At 43.9% G+C, this 17,951-nt stretch overlaps 2 protein-coding genes across 10 annotated transcripts in view; one reads left to right on the top strand and one right to left on the bottom strand.

Annotated features, from left to right (window-relative positions):
- Positions 1–5,416, top strand: part of RAF1 (Raf-1 proto-oncogene, serine/threonine kinase) — a 98,944-nt gene extending 93,528 nt beyond the window's left edge. For 7 of the 8 annotated variants that reach the window (XM_049863373.1, XM_049863372.1, XM_049863369.1 and 4 more), the window contains 5 exons: positions 1,789–1,835; positions 3,307–3,425; positions 3,790–3,921; positions 4,061–4,195; positions 4,406–5,416. In XM_049863373.1, the coding sequence (XP_049719330.1) occupies positions 1,789–1,835; positions 3,307–3,425; positions 3,790–3,921; positions 4,061–4,195; positions 4,406–4,549 (577 nt within the window). In that variant the 3' untranslated portion in view covers positions 4,550–5,416. Of the gene's footprint in view, positions 1–1,788; positions 1,836–3,286; positions 3,426–3,789; positions 3,922–4,060; positions 4,196–4,405 lie in introns of those variants that run through there. The other variant, XM_049863374.1, reaches the window with a different exon arrangement.
- MKRN2 (makorin ring finger protein 2) overlaps positions 4,788–17,951 on the bottom strand; it is a 40,366-nt gene continuing 27,202 nt past the window's right edge. For both annotated transcript variants that reach the window (XM_049863379.1, XM_049863377.1), the window contains exons 7-8: positions 7,107–7,251; positions 4,788–6,926 (exon numbers count right to left, since the gene is read on the bottom strand). In XM_049863379.1, the coding sequence (XP_049719336.1) occupies positions 6,789–6,926; positions 7,107–7,251 (283 nt within the window). In that variant the 3' untranslated portion in view covers positions 4,788–6,788. The remainder of the gene's footprint in view (positions 6,927–7,106; positions 7,252–17,951) is intronic.

The following is a 17,951-nucleotide window of genomic DNA, read 5'->3' as shown; positions in this document are numbered from 1 at the left end:
AGAGTTCTGCATAGCCCCAGATATCTGGGGGTAAAGTTCAAGCTGTGCTTGTGAGTGTTAAATAGATCATTAAATATGGAATTTGCATGATGCACATCTTAAGAAATAACTAGTCAGAATTACTGTAAAAATTTTATTTAGATATAATTCACATACCATAAAATTTACCCTTTTAAAGTGTATAATTAAAGTGGTCTTTAGTATATTCACGAAATTGTACAGCCGTAACAATCTAATTCCAGAACACTTTCACCACCCCAAAAAGCAGCCCACTGACAGTCAGTCCCCGCTGCCTTTCTCCCCAGCCCCTGGCAAGCACGGAGCTACTTCCTAGCTCTGTGGATCTGCCTGTTGTAGGTATTTCCTATAATGGAATGACAGGGTATGTGGCCTTTTGTGACCAGTAGCTTCTTTGGCTTAGTACGTTGTAGCATGAATCAGTACTTCATTCCTTTCTGTGGCTCGGTAGTACTCCATTGTATTGTTACACCACCTTTTGTTGATCCATGCATCAGTTGATGGACATTTGGGTTGTTAGAATTACTTTTGAGTAAAACTGATGCTAAAGAGGAGACATCGTGTGTGCTGTGGCCCCACCTTTGGGTGAGGAATAGCGCAGACAGGCTAGACCAGCACAGGGCCAGACCCTGAAGGTAACGCTTCACTGCGAGCAAGGCCTTCAGGTTACTTTGCATTTTTTTTTTTTTTTTTTTAATATTTTACTGTGTTTTCAGTGAAAGTTTACACAGGAAATTAGGTTCCCGTTTAATGGTTACTACACAAATTGTTCAGAGACATTAGTTACATTTTTCACTTTTTTAAAATATTCTCATTAATTCCCTTCTGGATGTGTTGCTTCCAGTAATCTGGTTTCCCTGTCCCCTTACCGTTTCATCTTTGCTTTAATTGTTGACCATTTGGTCTCATATAGATGATTTTTTTAAAGTGCACAGTATTCACTGGTAATGTTCTTTGTGAGCCTGTTATTTAGCGAACAGGTGACTTCACCTCAGCGGGTAGTTTCGGTTCAAGGTTTATGGAGTATCTTAGGGTAGTAGTCTTGGGGAGTCCTTTCGTCTCAACCAGTCCAGTAAGTCTGGAGTTTTTAAGAACTTGAGTTCTGTTCCACATTTTTCTCCCCTTCTTTCAGGTTTTATCTTTTGTGGTCCTGATCTGAACTGTTGTTAGTGGTAGCTGGGCACCGCCTAGTTCATTCTTATTCTCAGAGTAGATAAGGACATGATTTATGTAGACCGTTAGTCCTATAGACTAGTTTCTTTTCTAAGTTTTTGGTTTTTTCTTTCTCTTTTGCTCCGAACGAGATGAGACCAATAGTTGTATCTTAAATGGCTGCTTGCAAGCTTTTAAGACCCCAGACACTGTTCACCAAACTAGGATGTAGGACATAAACTTAATCAACTATGTTATGCCAGTTGACCAAGTTGTCCCACAAAATTATGGCCCTAATTCTTCAAACCCAGAAAACCAGTTTCACGAGGTATTGGTTATGTCTAAGAAGTATCCATAACTGTGCCCCCATGTGCTTTATTATATATGTGAACATGCATGCACACACGTATATGCATACATATAGCTACATATATATGCACACATATACATTCCTATATACGTATGCATACATATGTATGTATATAACCACACATATTTTTTGTTGTTGCAAAATTATATTTTTTCTTGCATTTTTCGTCTTTTTAACTGTGGTTGGGAACTGCTCATGCTTACCCATGTCTCTCAAACTGTTCTAATAGATTTATTTTCTCTTCACAGCTATTTGCATGCAAAGAACATCATCCACAGAGACATGAAATCCAACAGTATCCTTGGTTGTTGAGTTCACTTGATTGCTCAGATCTAAATTTAAGAAAACAGAAGGTAGACTCTTCTCCCTAATGGTTCACAGTGCTGGAGGAAATGTTTTTAGGAAAAAAGGCAAAGGATAGGAAGAAATAAAATCAGAAATTTAGTTTTTTGAAAAACAAAGTAACATTGTAAAGTATAGTTGAGGGTTGGTGGGTCTTCCACAGCTTCTGCTTCCACCCAGATGGTGATGAGAGTGGTATCTGGGGAGAGGGCTGCCTTCTTTTTTTAAAAACTTAACCCAGCAAAAGTGACTTTGGAAAGATTTCCGCAAGAGTTGATACATATTTGGGTTAAGTTTGAAATGGGCTTAGTTAGTTTTATTGCATTGTTCTACATTTGGCTTGGGGGGGTTGGTCTTTTGTATTTTATGTTTATTTGTAATTTGTAGATGACAGTGTGTCTGGTCAGAAAGTAGCTGTAACCCAAATGTTTCAAGATTTCCAAAATTACTTAAAATTTGTCTTTTCTTTTTTTTAGTAAGTGGTTTCCTTAAAGGTCGCTATTGGAAACAGTCCCTCCCCTTTTCTAAGACTTACGTGTTTTTATAGAAGGGAGAACAAATAAAGGTATTTTTCATGCTAATTAGGCATGAAATTAAATTTTTTTTTTTCTTAATCTGCCTTATTTCCCTTTGGGAGGATCATGGCATTACAGCCAGACTTCACTTCTTGGCTAGGAGGAGGCATGAGAGTTGGGCTAAGTTGGATTATGGCACGTGGCCCCACTTTGGGTACATGCTTGAGATACGGAATACCTCTCAGTGGTGGGTGTTTTTTTTAGAGCAAAATATTATGCCCAGAAAGCAGACACAACAGATTTTGGGGTGATGTTAATTACTGGGCCACAGCAGATCTCAAGTTTGCCTTAAACTGCCTGACTTTCCCTAAAAGTGAGGTGACTGCTGCTGCTGTTAGTCACCAAGAGGTACCTGTTGAAGGGAAATGTCTTATGAGAACACTCAGTGCTAGTAAGGGATTTGCTATTTTGTTTTCCACTCGCGTTTCAGTTAGTCCTCAGAGGGCAGATGCAGGCAGATGGCAATCCCAGCAACCAGTGGCCCATGCCCGGCACTCTGAGGAACAAGCTTGTGCTCTTCAGTCTGGGGGCAAAAGCACGTTCATTTTCACGAGGCTGGGGATCTGGCATCTAGAGATGTATATGGGGAAAAGAAGCAGGGGGGAAACTTTGGCTTGTTTCTGGTTGGAGCCAAATAATCTGGCACACGGAGCAATCCTGTGTTCCTCCTGGAAGAAGGGGAATTTTAGAAGCACTTTTTTAAAACTTCAAAAACCTTAGCAAATCTAGCACAGAGAAGCCTGGGCAGATGGGAGGTGGAGAGATTGCTATGCTATAAAGAACTTTAGGAAGTTTTTCAAAATGAACTTGACCATTCTTTTGAAACCAGAGTCCTTAACAAGCATTGAGATATATTTCTCCATGAAGGATTGACGGTAAAAATTGGAGATTTTGGTTTGGCAACAGTAAAGTCACGCTGGAGTGGTTCTCAGCAGGTTGAACAACCCACCGGCTCTGTCCTGTGGATGGTAAGAAACTCAGGCTCTCCTTAGCTGGCTTCTAGTACAGGGTGGAAGGAGTGCCCTGGAGGTCTCTGTGCAAATTTAGAGCATTTCTGTCATTTCCCAAAAGTGTAGATGACCATAAGTTATTGTGCCCACTTCCCTGGACTAGACAGTCCAGGGCAGCTTTGGCTTTCCTAGAGGAGGCTGGAGATCACAGAGAGGAGTTAGCAAGTGGGGTGATAAGAAGCGTGGGAACCTCTTGAGAGTCGGAGCCCTTTGGGGAACAACTAACTATGGGGACTGAGGACTGGGGTCTTACTGATGGGAAGGGACAGTGGCCCCTGGATGACTGTGGGGCTCAGACGATGATGATACTTTATCCCTGTAGGCCCCAGAGGTGATCCGGATGCAGGACAATAACCCATTCAGCTTCCAGTCTGATGTCTACTCCTATGGCATTGTATTGTATGAGCTGATGACGGGGGAACTTCCTTACTCACACATCAACAACCGGGATCAGGTTAAGTCTGTGCTGGCTGCTTAAGGGGGGCTGATTCACTGAGGGAACCCTGGGGCCTTCTGCAGTTTAGAGTTAGAAGACACTCTTTCTTTCACTGGTGTTCATCTACCAACTCCTTCCACTCTTTTCTCTCCCTTAGATCATCTTCATGGTGGGTCGAGGGTATGCCTCCCCGGATCTTAGTAAGCTATACAAGAACTGCCCCAAAGCAATGAAGAGGCTCGTAGCTGACTGTGTGAAGAAAGTTAAGGAAGAAAGGCCTCTTTTCCCCCAGGTAAGACTTAGCTCAAAGGGGCTGCCAACTATCTTAAAACAGGAGAGCTCAATCATAGAAATAAAGTGGGACATGCGTATGTGGTTTTTAGAGGGAGGGAAAGTGTTCTCTACAAGATTTTGTAGGTGTGGGACGAGGGACAGCCTGGGTCCTTGGGCCCATTTAAAGCTGTTGCTGACACACCAGGCACACCTTGTGGCCTTGTTTCAGATCCTGTCTTCCATTGAGCTGCTCCAGCACTCTCTACCGAAGATCAACCGGAGTGCTTCTGAGCCCTCCCTGCACCGGGCGGCCCACACTGAGGATATCAATGCCTGCACGTTGACCACGTCCCCTAGACTGCCTGTCTTCTAGTTGGACTCTGTACCTGCACTCAGGCCACCAGGGAAGGAAGGGAAGTCAGCAGGCACCACTTTTCTGCTCCCTTTCTATGGGGACAGAACTCATTTTCAGAAAAGCTGCTGCTAAGGACCTTCTAGATGATTCACAGGGCCTTAACTTCATGTTGCCTTTTCTACCCTTTCTGGCCCTGGGAGAAGGAAGCCACTCACCATGCTGGTTTGTCCTGCTCTCCTCTCTCCCCACATGCCCATGAGCCAAGCCTTCTCCAGATGCACAAGTGGGTGCTGATGGCAGTACATCATCCAGGGTCCCCAGCTCTTGGCTAAATGAATTATTTTTACGGCAGGAGAGAATACTCAGAGGGGAAATGAAGGTAGTAGACAATCCAGCTCAGATGTGGGGACACGTGGATTTTGGAATTAAGCTCCTGTGAGGAATGCTTATCAGAGGATGGACTTTTCTTCAAAGAGATAGCGGCGGGGTACCAAACAGGTAGTTTTGCACGTAATGCACCAAACAGACCAGGACTGTCGAGATCCCCGGCCGCTTGAAGGAGCCTGCTCTGGTACTATGGAACTTTACTTCTTGGACACTTCTTTCATCCAGCCTGAGGTCTCCAGGTGAGGTGACTGGCCTGCCCTCCCAGTCTCCACCCTCTCAGGGAGCAGTCTTCCAGCGTGTGGAGCAGTCTTCCAGGAGCTGCCCCTATGGGGCGGGGCCCCAGAACCAGCCTTGTCTCTACAGTCCCATCACGTGTATGCAAGGAAGCCAAGGACACAGGTTTTCTTGATGATTTGGGTTTTAATTGCGCCTGACAAAATACAGTTACTATACTATGGTTCCTCAATTATGTTATTTTAATAAAATAAATTAAATTTAGGTTTAATGGCTGTTACCTCCTTTTAAAGTAATAAAGTGTCAGGTTAAGACCACTGACTCACAGCTTGACATGCCACTGTTCACTCCCTTAGAATGTTCACTCCCTTAGAAAGGGGTTGGGGTATAAATTAGTACTCTCTTCTGGAGAAGAACTCAAGAAGCAGGAAGTGAGCCCAGAGTGTAGGCTGGGAATGAATTTTACTTCAGCCTTTGTCTTAAAAGCACTCTAAACTCCAGGGTCAAAGTAGACCTTTCTCTACCCACATTTATAAAATATTTGGTATCTACTGCTTGTTACAAAAATAGACAAATTCCAAGATTATGCTCGTCATTCAATTAAAACCACAACTGATGACGGAAAACTTGAGCTCAGATCTTTTTTGGGACACCTGCTGGGTACAGAACCAGAAACGTCCTTGGGCTCCATTAAGTTACAAAATTTAAATCAAAGCCAGGCTTTACAGGTAAGAACAAATGCTTGAGTATTAACCCCACACGACAGGCCTGTCCAAAGAAGAGCTCTCAGGTGAGAGCCGGGGCTGTTTTCTCTGGAGGGATGTGGGCAGGGGCTCCTTGGGTCCCAGCCCAGCAGTGAGGGGGCTACACTTCCGCTCTGCCTCCCAGGAATGCCCGTTACTTCAGGAGCCTCCCGTATAGGGAAAAAGATTTATGCTTAACTTTGTTTACTGAACACATGGCAAGAAGATTACTGCTCTTCCTGTAAACACGGCCTCTGTCATTTTGCAGGTTGGCCAAAATACAAAATTCTAGTTTTGGGGTAACGAAGGGTTTTTTTCCTGAAAGGAGCAACTGTTTTTGGACACTTCAGAGAACTCAATGATCATACTCAAAATGAAGAGCCTTTGAGTACTAAAGTTCTATAGGTGTGAAGGGCCACTTTACAGAAAATGAAAAGTTCCGTATATGTCATAGTTTTGACCACACACTGTTTAAATACACTAAGGGAATACACTACAGAAGGAATCCTTTTACAGGATGAAGAACCCTTTGGTAAGAAAAAGGAATCTGCTGCTTTAGGAGCAAGTGCGCGTTTACTGCTTCTGGGGAGAAACGGGAACCAAGTTTGTTGTAAAAGCAGTTGGTCAGAACTCGGTCTGAATGATCAGCTGTTTCCCCTAAGGAGCCTGAAGTGCAGCTAACGTATCAACTGTAAGAATGACCAGGCCGTATACTAGACAGGTTATTTTATATCCTTCACTGTTCCCGTGGAGAGTGGAGAGGCCAAGGCTAAAGTACAATCCTACTCAAACTCAAGTGACACACCACCTAGTGCAGCAGACAGGGAACTGCATGCCCTAGCTTGAGAGGCTCGGCCAGCGGAGCCCAAGATGCAGGGGCGACCATCTACTCTTCAGGGCTCTGAAGACTCCACTCCAGAAAGGTGCATGAAGAGGTCCCCAAGCTCGGTCATATCCACATCTTCAGTGTTGGGGATGTGTTGGCTTTCTCGGTTCTCGATGAAATCCCAGAGCCGCACAGAATTGAAGAACTGCAAAAACGCCCAGAAAACATGCTTGGTTATTGCTAATGGCAACATGAAAGACGTGCCACTTTTTCTTTTGCTTACCCCAATCCCTGTTGCCAAAGCCATGTAGCCAGAGAAGAGGCCAAGAACAGTATCTGGAAATGCCCACAGCTCAGTGTCCCTGAAAGAGAGCAATGTCCTTACCCTCACGGTGCCTTCAGAACTGAGCTGTTTCCGGGGTTTCTCGGGCTCTGCAAGCCGCCCATCAGGGTAAGCATGGCGGTAAAGGCATTTACTTCCAAATGGGCAGGTCCCCTTGCCTTGCTCAAAGTACTTACAGGCCTTTTTCCTGAAAATCAGAAGAAATCAAGAGGATAGTGGGAGAAACTGGGGCCCAGGTGGACACCTGCCTTCCTTCATGTCTGCATACAATGCGAGCACTAGGAGAGCTTCACATTATAGGTAGGGAAACTGAGGCTCAGAGGCGCCAAGTGACTTGTCCAAGGTCACATACAGCTGGGATTCTGATTTCCAAGCTGGATAACATTCCCACGGTAACATGTTGCCCCACAGAATTTGGGTCTGTGTGGGGATTCTACTGTATTGAATGTGCGGTGCTAAAGGCCTTTCAGGAGAAACCCAGACCCTCCAGGCAACTCCTGCACATACCTGATCAACAGGCAGCAGCCAGGGGCTAGCTGAGGCCTGAGCAGCCAGTCAAGCCTCACTTTAGCCCCTGGCTGCATCTCTGGGCCAATTGCCTGGGCTCTAGCATTGAAGCTAGGTCACGGGCCTCCTCAGCTCAAAGTTCCAAAAGGAGCTCCACCCAGTAAAGCTTTCCCTTCTGGCCAGCAGTGATGTCAAAGGTGACCACAGGAAGCTGTGACTTAGGAGTCAAAGGGAAAGCAGTGAATTCTAGCAACTGCCTAAAGCTACAGGTCTCATTCTAATTGTCCTCTGTACCCACCCTCTGGAGCAGAGGTTCTTAACTCCATGTGCTGTGGACCCCTTCTCAGAACAATGTTTTTAAATGCAAAAAAAAAACACATAGGTTTATAGGATATAGTTATCAAAAAGTTAAATGTTTTCCTATCTCTGCATTCTACCCGGAGACCCCTATGTAGAGGCCCTGCTCCAGAGGAAACTCGCAACCAAGTAAAAGAATTCCCATTTCTTCCTCAAATGAAATTGAGCTCACACAATCATAAATGGTCCTCAATTGAAGAAACATTTGGAAGTGGTACCCTAGAAACCAGAGAGCTACCTAGGAGTACTAAGGAGGGAATAAGTTGCAAAAATAAAACCAAATCACGCAGAAATGGCACGCCGCCAGCTGGGCAGCTGGTATGTGTGATGCTTGTAGATGACAGAGGTGGATTCCTGAACTCCAGTTCTCTTCTGTTTCCTCAGACAAGGGGATGGCAGAGCCCAGTGAAGTCCTCTGAGGCATAGTCCAGAGCAGCATCCAGAACAGCTTCCCAGTTGTGGACCATAGGGGAAGGGGCTGCCTTGTTTGCCTGGCACCTACTTCTGGCAGGCTTGACTCCAGCACAGGTGGCCGAGGAGTGGGTTCAACCAGGCAGGTGTTTGGACCAGACATCTGCCGTGGTGCCCTCTTCTCCTACGATTCTGCTCTAGCAGTGAGCTCTCCCCAGAGCAAAAGGGGGAGACACTGTTAAGTGTCAGCTGGATATCAACACGAGGACATCCTAGGGTACTTGCTTTCATAAACTCACCAGGTTCAAACACTCTCTAGTCCTCCCAACTTATCCCCACAATTATTCTATTTTTCTGGTCACCAAGCCCAAAAGCCACCACTTCATTGTGACTTAGTCTTTGTTCTCATCTCTCTCACATCTAATTGTGTTCATTGTGCTTACATAACACCTCCCAAATTGTCCATCCTTTCCATTTCCACATTCTTGAAGCTGTTTGGATCGACATTCTCTGCTGCCTGGCTTGCCACAGTCCTTTCTAAACTGGTCTCCCTCCCACCAGTTTTCAGCTTCTTCACATAACCACAGAGGAGCGTCCCCAAACAGTATGTCTGTCACCCTCTTCTTAAAAGACCATTCGCAGGCTGGTATTCAAGGCCCCCTCAGACTTGACTCCAGTCTCTGTGGCCCTGTGGTCCCACCACATCCTTCTACATGCCTCATGTTTCAACCCCAATGAACCATGCCCCTTGCCCCCAAACACGAACTATGCACCTTTCTGCACCCATGTCATTCTATCCCTTGCTCCCCACCGGACAAGCTATTCATGCTTCATGGCTCAGGGTTCCCGTACTGCTATTCCTAACAGTCTGAGGTGGATCCAAGTGCTTTCTCTATTGTGACATCTGGCTTGGGCCTTTCAAGAATAATTCTGTATATCGTAATTGCTTTCTTGTAATTTCCTGGGAAGTTATTCTACTAATCTCTTCATTTCCCCAACCACCCCATCGATGCTTAGTTTGAAGGTGCCTGACCCCTGTTGAGTGTTCAGTACCTTGTGGAATGCGTAAATACAGTCCTCTAAGGAAACCGAGGCCAGGAAAGACCCTAACAGCAATAAAACATGAGAAATGTCAAACTTCTCCAGCAGAGCTCCTTTCTATAGGCTCGGGCTCCTCCACTGCCTTGCCATGCCTGCCCTCTGGTGGACATAAAATAAAACACCACAAGAGGGAAAAACAGGAAAATACCAATTCTTCAGTAACTGATATGCAACTTAAAGGAACCATGAAAAAAGGTGACATATAGTTCCACTTCAGTAGGGCCAAGTAAGCTTTTACCACACTGTCTCTCCTGCAGATAACGATGAACATAACTATTAATAAAAGATCTTGAAGGCACTGGAGAGTAAATAAAGGCAGGAGATTCTTTAGGGGAGAAGACAACTGGAAGAAGGGAATAGCAAGGAGTGAGTTACCTTTTTTTTTTTTTTAAACCCCACAGAAAATTCTGCCTTTCTGTCTGAAGAAGCAAAAGACAGAGTTCAGGACAACCACAAAAAAAAAAAAAAAAAAAAAAAAAAAAATTTTTTTTTTTTTTTTTGAAAATGAGGACGAAATCCCTCAAAGGAGGAGGCCTGAGATGGAGTGCTCCAAATACTGTGCATAAACTATGCCCAGATCTCTGGCTAATCCTGACCCACACATGAATGTGGCAGGCTCAGTGCGGCACAACTAAGGATAAGCAACTGAACGTAGGTTTAAAATGCTGCCCAAGAGTTTGAGTCCAAATAATCTAACTGTCTGATAAAACCAAAACACCACCTTACAGAGGAACCTAACAGAACCCAGAGTACATTTACAATGTCTCGGATACAATCCAAAACTAACCACTATGTTAAAAAGTCATCAAGATGTAACCCATTTTTGTGAAAAAAGACAATCAACAGAGACCAACTTCAAGATGACAGGATTTTAAAACAGCTACTATAAATACATTCAAGGTCATGAAAGAACATACACCCAAAGAATGAAAAGATAAGCAATCTCAGGAGAGAAACAAACAATAAAAAAGAACCAAATGGAAATTCTAGAAATGAAAAATAAAATACCTGAGATTAAAAAAAAAAAAAGAGTCACTAGTGGACTTGAGCACATTGAATTTGAAAGAAGAGTCAGTGAACCTGAAAATATATCAACAGAAACCATCTAATCTGAAAAACAGCAAAAAATAAAAAATAATCCCAGAGAACTGTGGGATAGTATCAAAAAGTTTATCACATGTGTAATTAGAGTCCCAGAAGGAGAATTAAAACCAGGCAGAAAAATATTTGATGAAACAATGCTTGGAATTTCCCCAACTTTGATGAATGACAGAAATTTATAAACTCAGAGAATACCACCCCATGTGAAATGTCAAACTGCCAAAAATCAGGACAAAGAGAAAATTTTGAAAGCATCCCAAGAAACATTACAATTTGAATTACCACTGACTTGTCATCAGAAACTGTAGAAGCCAGGTTATAATGGACCAGCATCTGCAAAGTGCTGAAAGAAACCAAAACTCTTAACTCAGAATTCTATTCACTGGAAGAGGAGGCAAAAGTAGAAATAGGGAGACCAGTTAGACCAATATATAATATATAGTCAATGAAAATATTCTTTGAGAATGAAAAGTGAATAAAGCCAAGAGAATTCATTGCCAGCAGATCTACACTACCAGAATGTTAAAGGCAGTTCTTGAGGCTGAAGGGAAATTATACCACAGGGAAGGAAGGAATAAAGAGAATTGGAAAAAGTCTATCTGGGTAAATATAAAAAAAATTTATAAAAAATACAAAAAACTTTTTCCCTCAATTTAAAAAATACAAAGTTTATTTTAAAGGCAAAAATTACCTGTTACCTTGTGTGTTTTATAATGGATGCAGATTCAATGCACAAGCATTATTATCTACAGTATATAAAAGACAGTATTGAGGAGGTAACTGCATTTTAAGGAAGGTGGTAGAATATTAATTCTAACTAGACTGTGAAAAATTAAGAGTATGTTATAATCCTTAGAACTATGTAAAATTAAAAAAGGTACAGCTTCAAAGCTATAAGCTCAAATGGAATTCTAAAAAATATTCAGAATAGAAGGTGGGGCCATGATGGCAAGTAGTCAGATGCTTCTGGTGGTCCTTCTTGCAACAAAGACCCCAAAAAAAAACAAGTGAATCGATTATATATGACAGTCTAGGAGCCCTGAACATCAAAGGCAAGTTGAGGAATGGAACTGAGTGGCAGGGGGAGGGAGAGACGGTTCAGAAGCAGCGAGGAGGTCCCAGAGCTGACGCAGCACCCTGCAGGCTGGATTGGCTGGTGTGCACGGTGAGGCAAGCAGTGGCATTCAAGGAGCATTTTCCACACTGGGAGAGGGGCGTGGTGGAGAGACTGCTCAAGCCTCCAGAACCAGTGTAAAGCGATGCTCAGTCAGCAAAAGATAAGTATATGCGTCTAACCCACTGCATGGATTAAAAACCACCCCGTTTGGGAAGACCCTCTCCCATTTACCTGCTTCCTCCCCGCTCTACAATCTGCAATTGCTTCAGCGAATGCTGCTTCCCCTGGGCTGGAAGTAAGACCCATCACACGCCCTGAGCCGTTCTCCTGGCCTTGGAGAGGGAACAAATTAACAGGAAAAAATAATCTGCCACCTCCTCTAAGCGGGGAACTCAGGCAGGCACAGCTCCTTTGCCTAGGCACAGGCGTAAGGGGTACACAGACTTTGAATGCCTTTCACCCTTGCATAGACCTGTGTGAGCCCATTTCAACAGCACAGGTATATACAACGGGGTGTATACCTGAAGCCTATTTTCAACTGTATCAGTTATAAGGGGAAGCGGCAGATTCATGACATCTGACACCACCCTGCCCACTAAGCAGGGTCCTCACCTACCCACATCAGGGGCCTGAGGACTGATGGCTCCACCCACACCACCTAGCTACCCACCACAGGAGTCCAAGAATAAGTGCTGCCTCCCAGTTCTTACAGCCAACAGCACGGGATGCCCATAGTCTGGCTGCAAAACCCACCCACCTACGCACTCCAGGGAACAGGGAGATGCTTTCATCCCACTCGGGGGCAGCTGTTAGCCCCCCGTCTTGCTCAGTGCATGACCCCCTACTGCAGCCAGATACCTGTGCCTACTCCAATCACCCCTGTCCGCCTAGGATTCTAGGTGAGAACCTGCACCATACACTTCGTGACCAACTACCTGGACACCTGAGCTAAATCCATACAAGGAAAGTAAATGGACTCCTGGGCTCACATACCTAGTAACACCTCTAACTAACTACCTGGTGACAGGACATTAGCACTTCAAAAGTGCCAATAATCAAACTAGCTCACACAAGTAGCCTATCTGGGCATATCAAAACAAGAAGCTAGGACACAGTATGCAAACATTAAATAAATAAATGTAACAAGTTATTGATGGTTTGCAGACAACAGTCAATATCAAATTACATAAAGAGCCAGACCATGAGGACTTCAGCAAGTTCCCAAAACAGAGAATTAAGAAATCTTTCGGAGGAAGAGAACTTTGGAATTACCGGAGGTAGAATACAAAAGATTAATACACAGAACCCTTCAAGAGATCAGGAAGGAGATCAGGCAAAACGCAGATAAAAGCCGAGACACACGAAGCAATAGAGGAACTTTGGAAGATTACAGAAGAGCACAATGACAAATTTAACAGGCTGTGAGAATCCATAGACAGCAAACAAATTCAGAAGATTAGCAATAAAATTTCAGAATTAGACAACAGAAAGTCACAGGAGCAGAACTGAGGCAATGGAAGTCAGAATTAGTGAGACTGAAGATAAAGCACTTGACACCAACTTATTTGAGGAAAAATCAGATAAAAGAATAAAAAAAAATAAAGCCCTAAAAATTATGTGGGACTGTATCAAAAGGAATAACCTATGAGTGACTGGAGTACCAGAAAGGGGTGGGGGGTGTGCGCAAATAACAGAAAATACAGAGAGAACTGTTGAAGGTTTATTGGCAGGAAACTTCCCTGATACCATGAAAGATGAGAAGATACCTATCCAAAATGCTCATCAAACTCCACACAAGGTAGATCCCAAAAGAAAGTCACCAAGATATGATCAAACTTGATGAAACCAAAGACAAAAAGAGAATTTTAAGAGTGGCTAGGGATAAACGAAAGTCATCTACAAAGGAGAGTCGATAAGACTAAGACTACTCAGCAGAAACCGTGCAGGCAAGAAGGCAATGGGATGACATATATAAAGCCTTGAAGCAAAAACTGCCAGCCAAGAATTATATATCCAGCAAAACTGTCTCAAATATGATGGTGAAATTAGGGCATTTCCAGATAAACAGGAGTTTAGGGAATTTGCAAAAACCAAACCAAAATTACAAGAAACACTAAAGGGATTCCTCTGATTAGAAAATCCATAACACCAGATAACAACCCGAGACTGGAACACAGGACAGAGCAAGCAGATATAAACCCAGATAGGAAAGTCACAAAAACAAAGCTAAAACACTGAAAATAGGGAAACAGAGACATCAATATGTAACAGATGACAACATTAAAACAAAAATAATTGGAATAGCCAGAAATTGGAAACAGGGCAAGTATCCATCAACAGAATGGATAAAACTGGCATACAGGAGGTCCTTGCTTTGTACAGTTCTGATATGCATAAGTTTCAGTTACCATGAGTAGGGCATGAATAGAGACCTGCAAAAAGATATGTCCAAATCATAACCCCCAGTTCCTGCAAATGTGACCTTATTTGGAAAATGGGTCTTTGCAGATTTGCTCAAGTTAAGGATCTCAAGATCTGGGTGGGTCCTAAATCCAATGACATCTTTGTTTGTAAGAGACAAAAGGGGTGAAAAGAGCCATAGGAGAGAAGGCTATGGGAAGATGAAGGCCAAGAATGGAGTTATGCTGGAGTTATGCTGCCATGAGCCAAGGAATGCCAAGAATTGCTGGCAGCAGCAGAAGTTGAGAGAGGCATGGAATGGATTCTTCCTCAGAGACTCCAGAAGGAACCAACCTTGCTGATACCTTGATTTCAGACTTCTAACCTCCAAAACTGAGAGAATAAATATCTGCTTTTTTATTTTAAAGCAAAAAAAATTTTTTTTTTTTAATTTTAAAGCATCCAGTTAGTGATAATTTGTTATGGCAGGCCTAGGAAACTTACACACCACAGTTTAGTTAAATAACACTTCTCTCCCAGCAATAAAAGTTCAAATTCAATTACCACAGTACATGACTGTAATTGCCTAAAGTACAAGAATCACAGCAGTTAGCTCTTCAGTCCGCAAATCACTGGGCACCATGATCATGACCAATCACATTACTTTTGTCAAAGTCTGTCAGTAATTGGTTACCGCGCATCTTATTCAGTTCACACACAGACAGCAAAGCGTGCAGTTGTGCTGCCTCCGTTTCCCAGTGACAGACCAGTGGACATTTTACAAAAATGGGTAATCAAAAGTGGAAATTGAACAATGAAGATAAAAGTGCTGCAGTGAAATGAAAAGTGATAATGCTGAAGTGGAATTTGAATCTTCAACCCCCCTCTTCCCTCTCACACCCACATCATACTCAATACGTCAGCAAATCCTATAGACGATACCTCCAGAACACCCAGAAACCCAGCCACTTCTCACCACCTCCACTCCTACAACCCTTGTCCAAGCCACTGTCATATATTGCCTGGGTGACTGCAATAGCCTAACTGGCTTCTGCACTCCCACCTTTGCCTCCTCCTTCAATATATTCTTAGATCAACCACAGCAATCCTTTTAGAATATAAATAAAATCATGTCACTCCTCTGATCAAAACCCTAAGACAGATTTCCATCTGTTGTGGATTGAATTTTGTCTCCCAAAAATGTGTGTCAACTTGGCTAGGGTATTGTCTTCATCTAGTGCTGCTATAACAGAAATACCACAAGTGGATGGCTTTAACACAGAGAAGTTTATTCTCTCACAGTCCAGAAGGCTAGAAGTTCGAATTCAGGGCACTGGCTCCAGGGGAAGGCTTTCTCTGTCGGCTCTGGAGGAAGGTCCTTGTCATCAGTCTTCCCTTGGTCTGGGAACATCTCAGCACAGGAAACTCAGGTCGAGAGGATGTGCTCTGCTCCTGGCACTGCTTTCTTGGTGGTATGAGGTCCCCATGTCTCTCTGCTCACTTCTCTCTTTTATATCTCAAAAGAGATTGGCTTAAGACACTATCTCATCTTGTAGATCTCATCAATGTAACTGCCACTAATCCATCTCATTAACATCGTAGTGATAGGATTTACAACACACAAGGAAATCACATCAGATGATAAAATGGTAGACAAAATACTGGGAATCATGACCAAGGAAGTTCACAGATATTTTTGGGGGACACAATTCAGTTCATGACATTCCACCCTTTGGCCCCCCAAAATTCATGTCCTTGCCACATGTAAAACACATCCACCCCATCATATCATAGCTAAAGTCTTTAATTAACTCCAAGTCCAAAATCCAAAAATTCCTCCTCATCTGTGAAATCCAGAATACAAGTTATCGGCTTCCAAAAGTACAATGGTGCAACAGGCAGGTACAAGCTAGACATTTCCATTACAAATGGGAAAAAGTGGAAGGGAAGAAGACACCAAGCAAGTTACCAGAACATATTACATCAGCCCTCAAGGCTTGAAAACAATCCGTTCTCTGAGACCATTCACACAATAGCCCTGACCTCCAGACTCTAGGTACTGGCCGCTCTCCAGATTCTGAGTGGAGGCCCCTCGGCCCTGGGCTTCAGTTCCACCTTCCGGGCCCACTGGGACAGCAACTCTGCTCCCTCAGCTTTAGATACACCATTCTCCTAGTCCATCTAAGTGGCAACTTCACCCTTAGAAACACCAGAGGCCATGGCTCTACCCTTTGAAACTCCAGAGGTTGTGGCCATACCTTTTTGAGACTGAGGCAGCTTGGCTTCCTGTGTTCCTTGTCTTTTCGGCTTCTGATTCCTGGTTCCTTGGCCTCTCGGCTCTTTGGGCCTCACATCTGCCCTGTTGGGGCAAGTGTTCCAAAGCTCTGCAGCTCCACCAGTAAGTGCCTGGAGGTACCCCACTCTGCCAGTAAACTTCAGCAGGAAGGCACTCAGCTCTCTTGCTCCATGCACTGGCAAGCCCTGCTACACCAGTAAGTGCTCAGAGGCACCCTCCTCTGCCAGGAAGAATCCTGTGCACAGGCACTCAGCTCTCTTGCTCCTTGGGTCGGCTCCAGTGCCACCTTGTGCTGGTCTCCTGATTCTGCTGCTGCTGGTTCTCTGCCACTGCCACTTCTCTGCTGCTGCCAGGCATCTGCCGCTGCCGGTCCTCTATCCACTCAGTTTAAAAACCACTTCCACATTTTAGGTATCTATTAGAGCAGCACCTCACTCTTGGTACTAAATTCTGTCTCGGTCATCTAGCACTGCTATAACAGAAATACCACAAGTGGATAACTTTAACAAAGAGAAGTTTATTCTCTCACAGTCCAGTAAGCTAGAAGGGGTATGATTCCCAGTATTGTGTGATGGTCTACCATTCTGTTATCTGATGTGATTTTCCTACATGTTGTAAATCTTAATCTCTATGATGTTAATCAGACAGCTATGTTAATGAGGCAGAATTCAATCTACAAGATTAGGTTGTATCTTGAGTCAATCTCTTTTGAGATATAAAAGAGAGAAGCGAGCAGGGGAGAGGGGGACCTCATACCACCAAAAATAGGGCCAGGAGCAAAGCGCGTCCTCTGGACCCAGGGTCCCTGTGCTGAGAAGCTCCTAGACCAGGGGAGGATTGACGACAAGGACATTCCTCCAGAGCCGACAGAGAGAAAAAGCCATCTCCTGGAGCTGGCGCCCTGAATTTGGACTTTTAGCCTCCTAGACTGTGAGAGGATAAACTTCTCCTTGTTAAAGCCATCCATTTGTGGTATTTCTATTACAGCAGCACTAGATAACTAAAACACCATCTCATTCAGAATAAAACGTCTAGCCCATACAGTGACTACCAACCTGTTGCCATCAAGTCAATTCCAACTCATAGAGACCCTATAGGACAGAGAAGAACTGCCCCACAGGGTTTCCAAGGCTGTAATATTTACGGAAGCAGACTGCCACATCTTTCTCCCACAGAGAAGCTGGTGGGTTCCCACCATTGACCTTTTGATTCCCAGCCAAGTGCTTTAACCACTGTGCCACCAGGACTCCTACATGACTATAAAGCCTTAAAAAATTCACTCCCTGCCCCTGTCCCATTATCACTCTGACCTCATCTCCAGTATCCTCTCCCAGCAGTCTCATCCAGCCACTCCTTGCTGCTCTTCGAACAAGCCAGAGAAGCTCCTGTCTCAGAGTCTTTGCACTGACTATTCCTTCATCTGGAATGCTCTTTTCCCAAAACAGCCTCACCCTCTTTAAGTCTCTACTCAAATATCATCTCACTGAGGCGTCCCCTGGTCTTGCACACTTGGATTGCAACCCCCCCTCACCCTGTATCTCCTATTTCCTGGCTTTATTTCTCTCTATAGCACTGATCACCAGTGAATATTATATAT

This window comes from Elephas maximus, chromosome 20 (genome assembly GCF_024166365.1).
Source record: "Elephas maximus indicus isolate mEleMax1 chromosome 20, mEleMax1 primary haplotype, whole genome shotgun sequence".
NCBI lineage: Eukaryota > Metazoa > Chordata > Mammalia > Proboscidea > Elephantidae > Elephas > Elephas maximus.
Note: the sequence above shows the minus strand (reverse complement) of the source record. Positions and strands in the feature narration are given on the sequence as shown.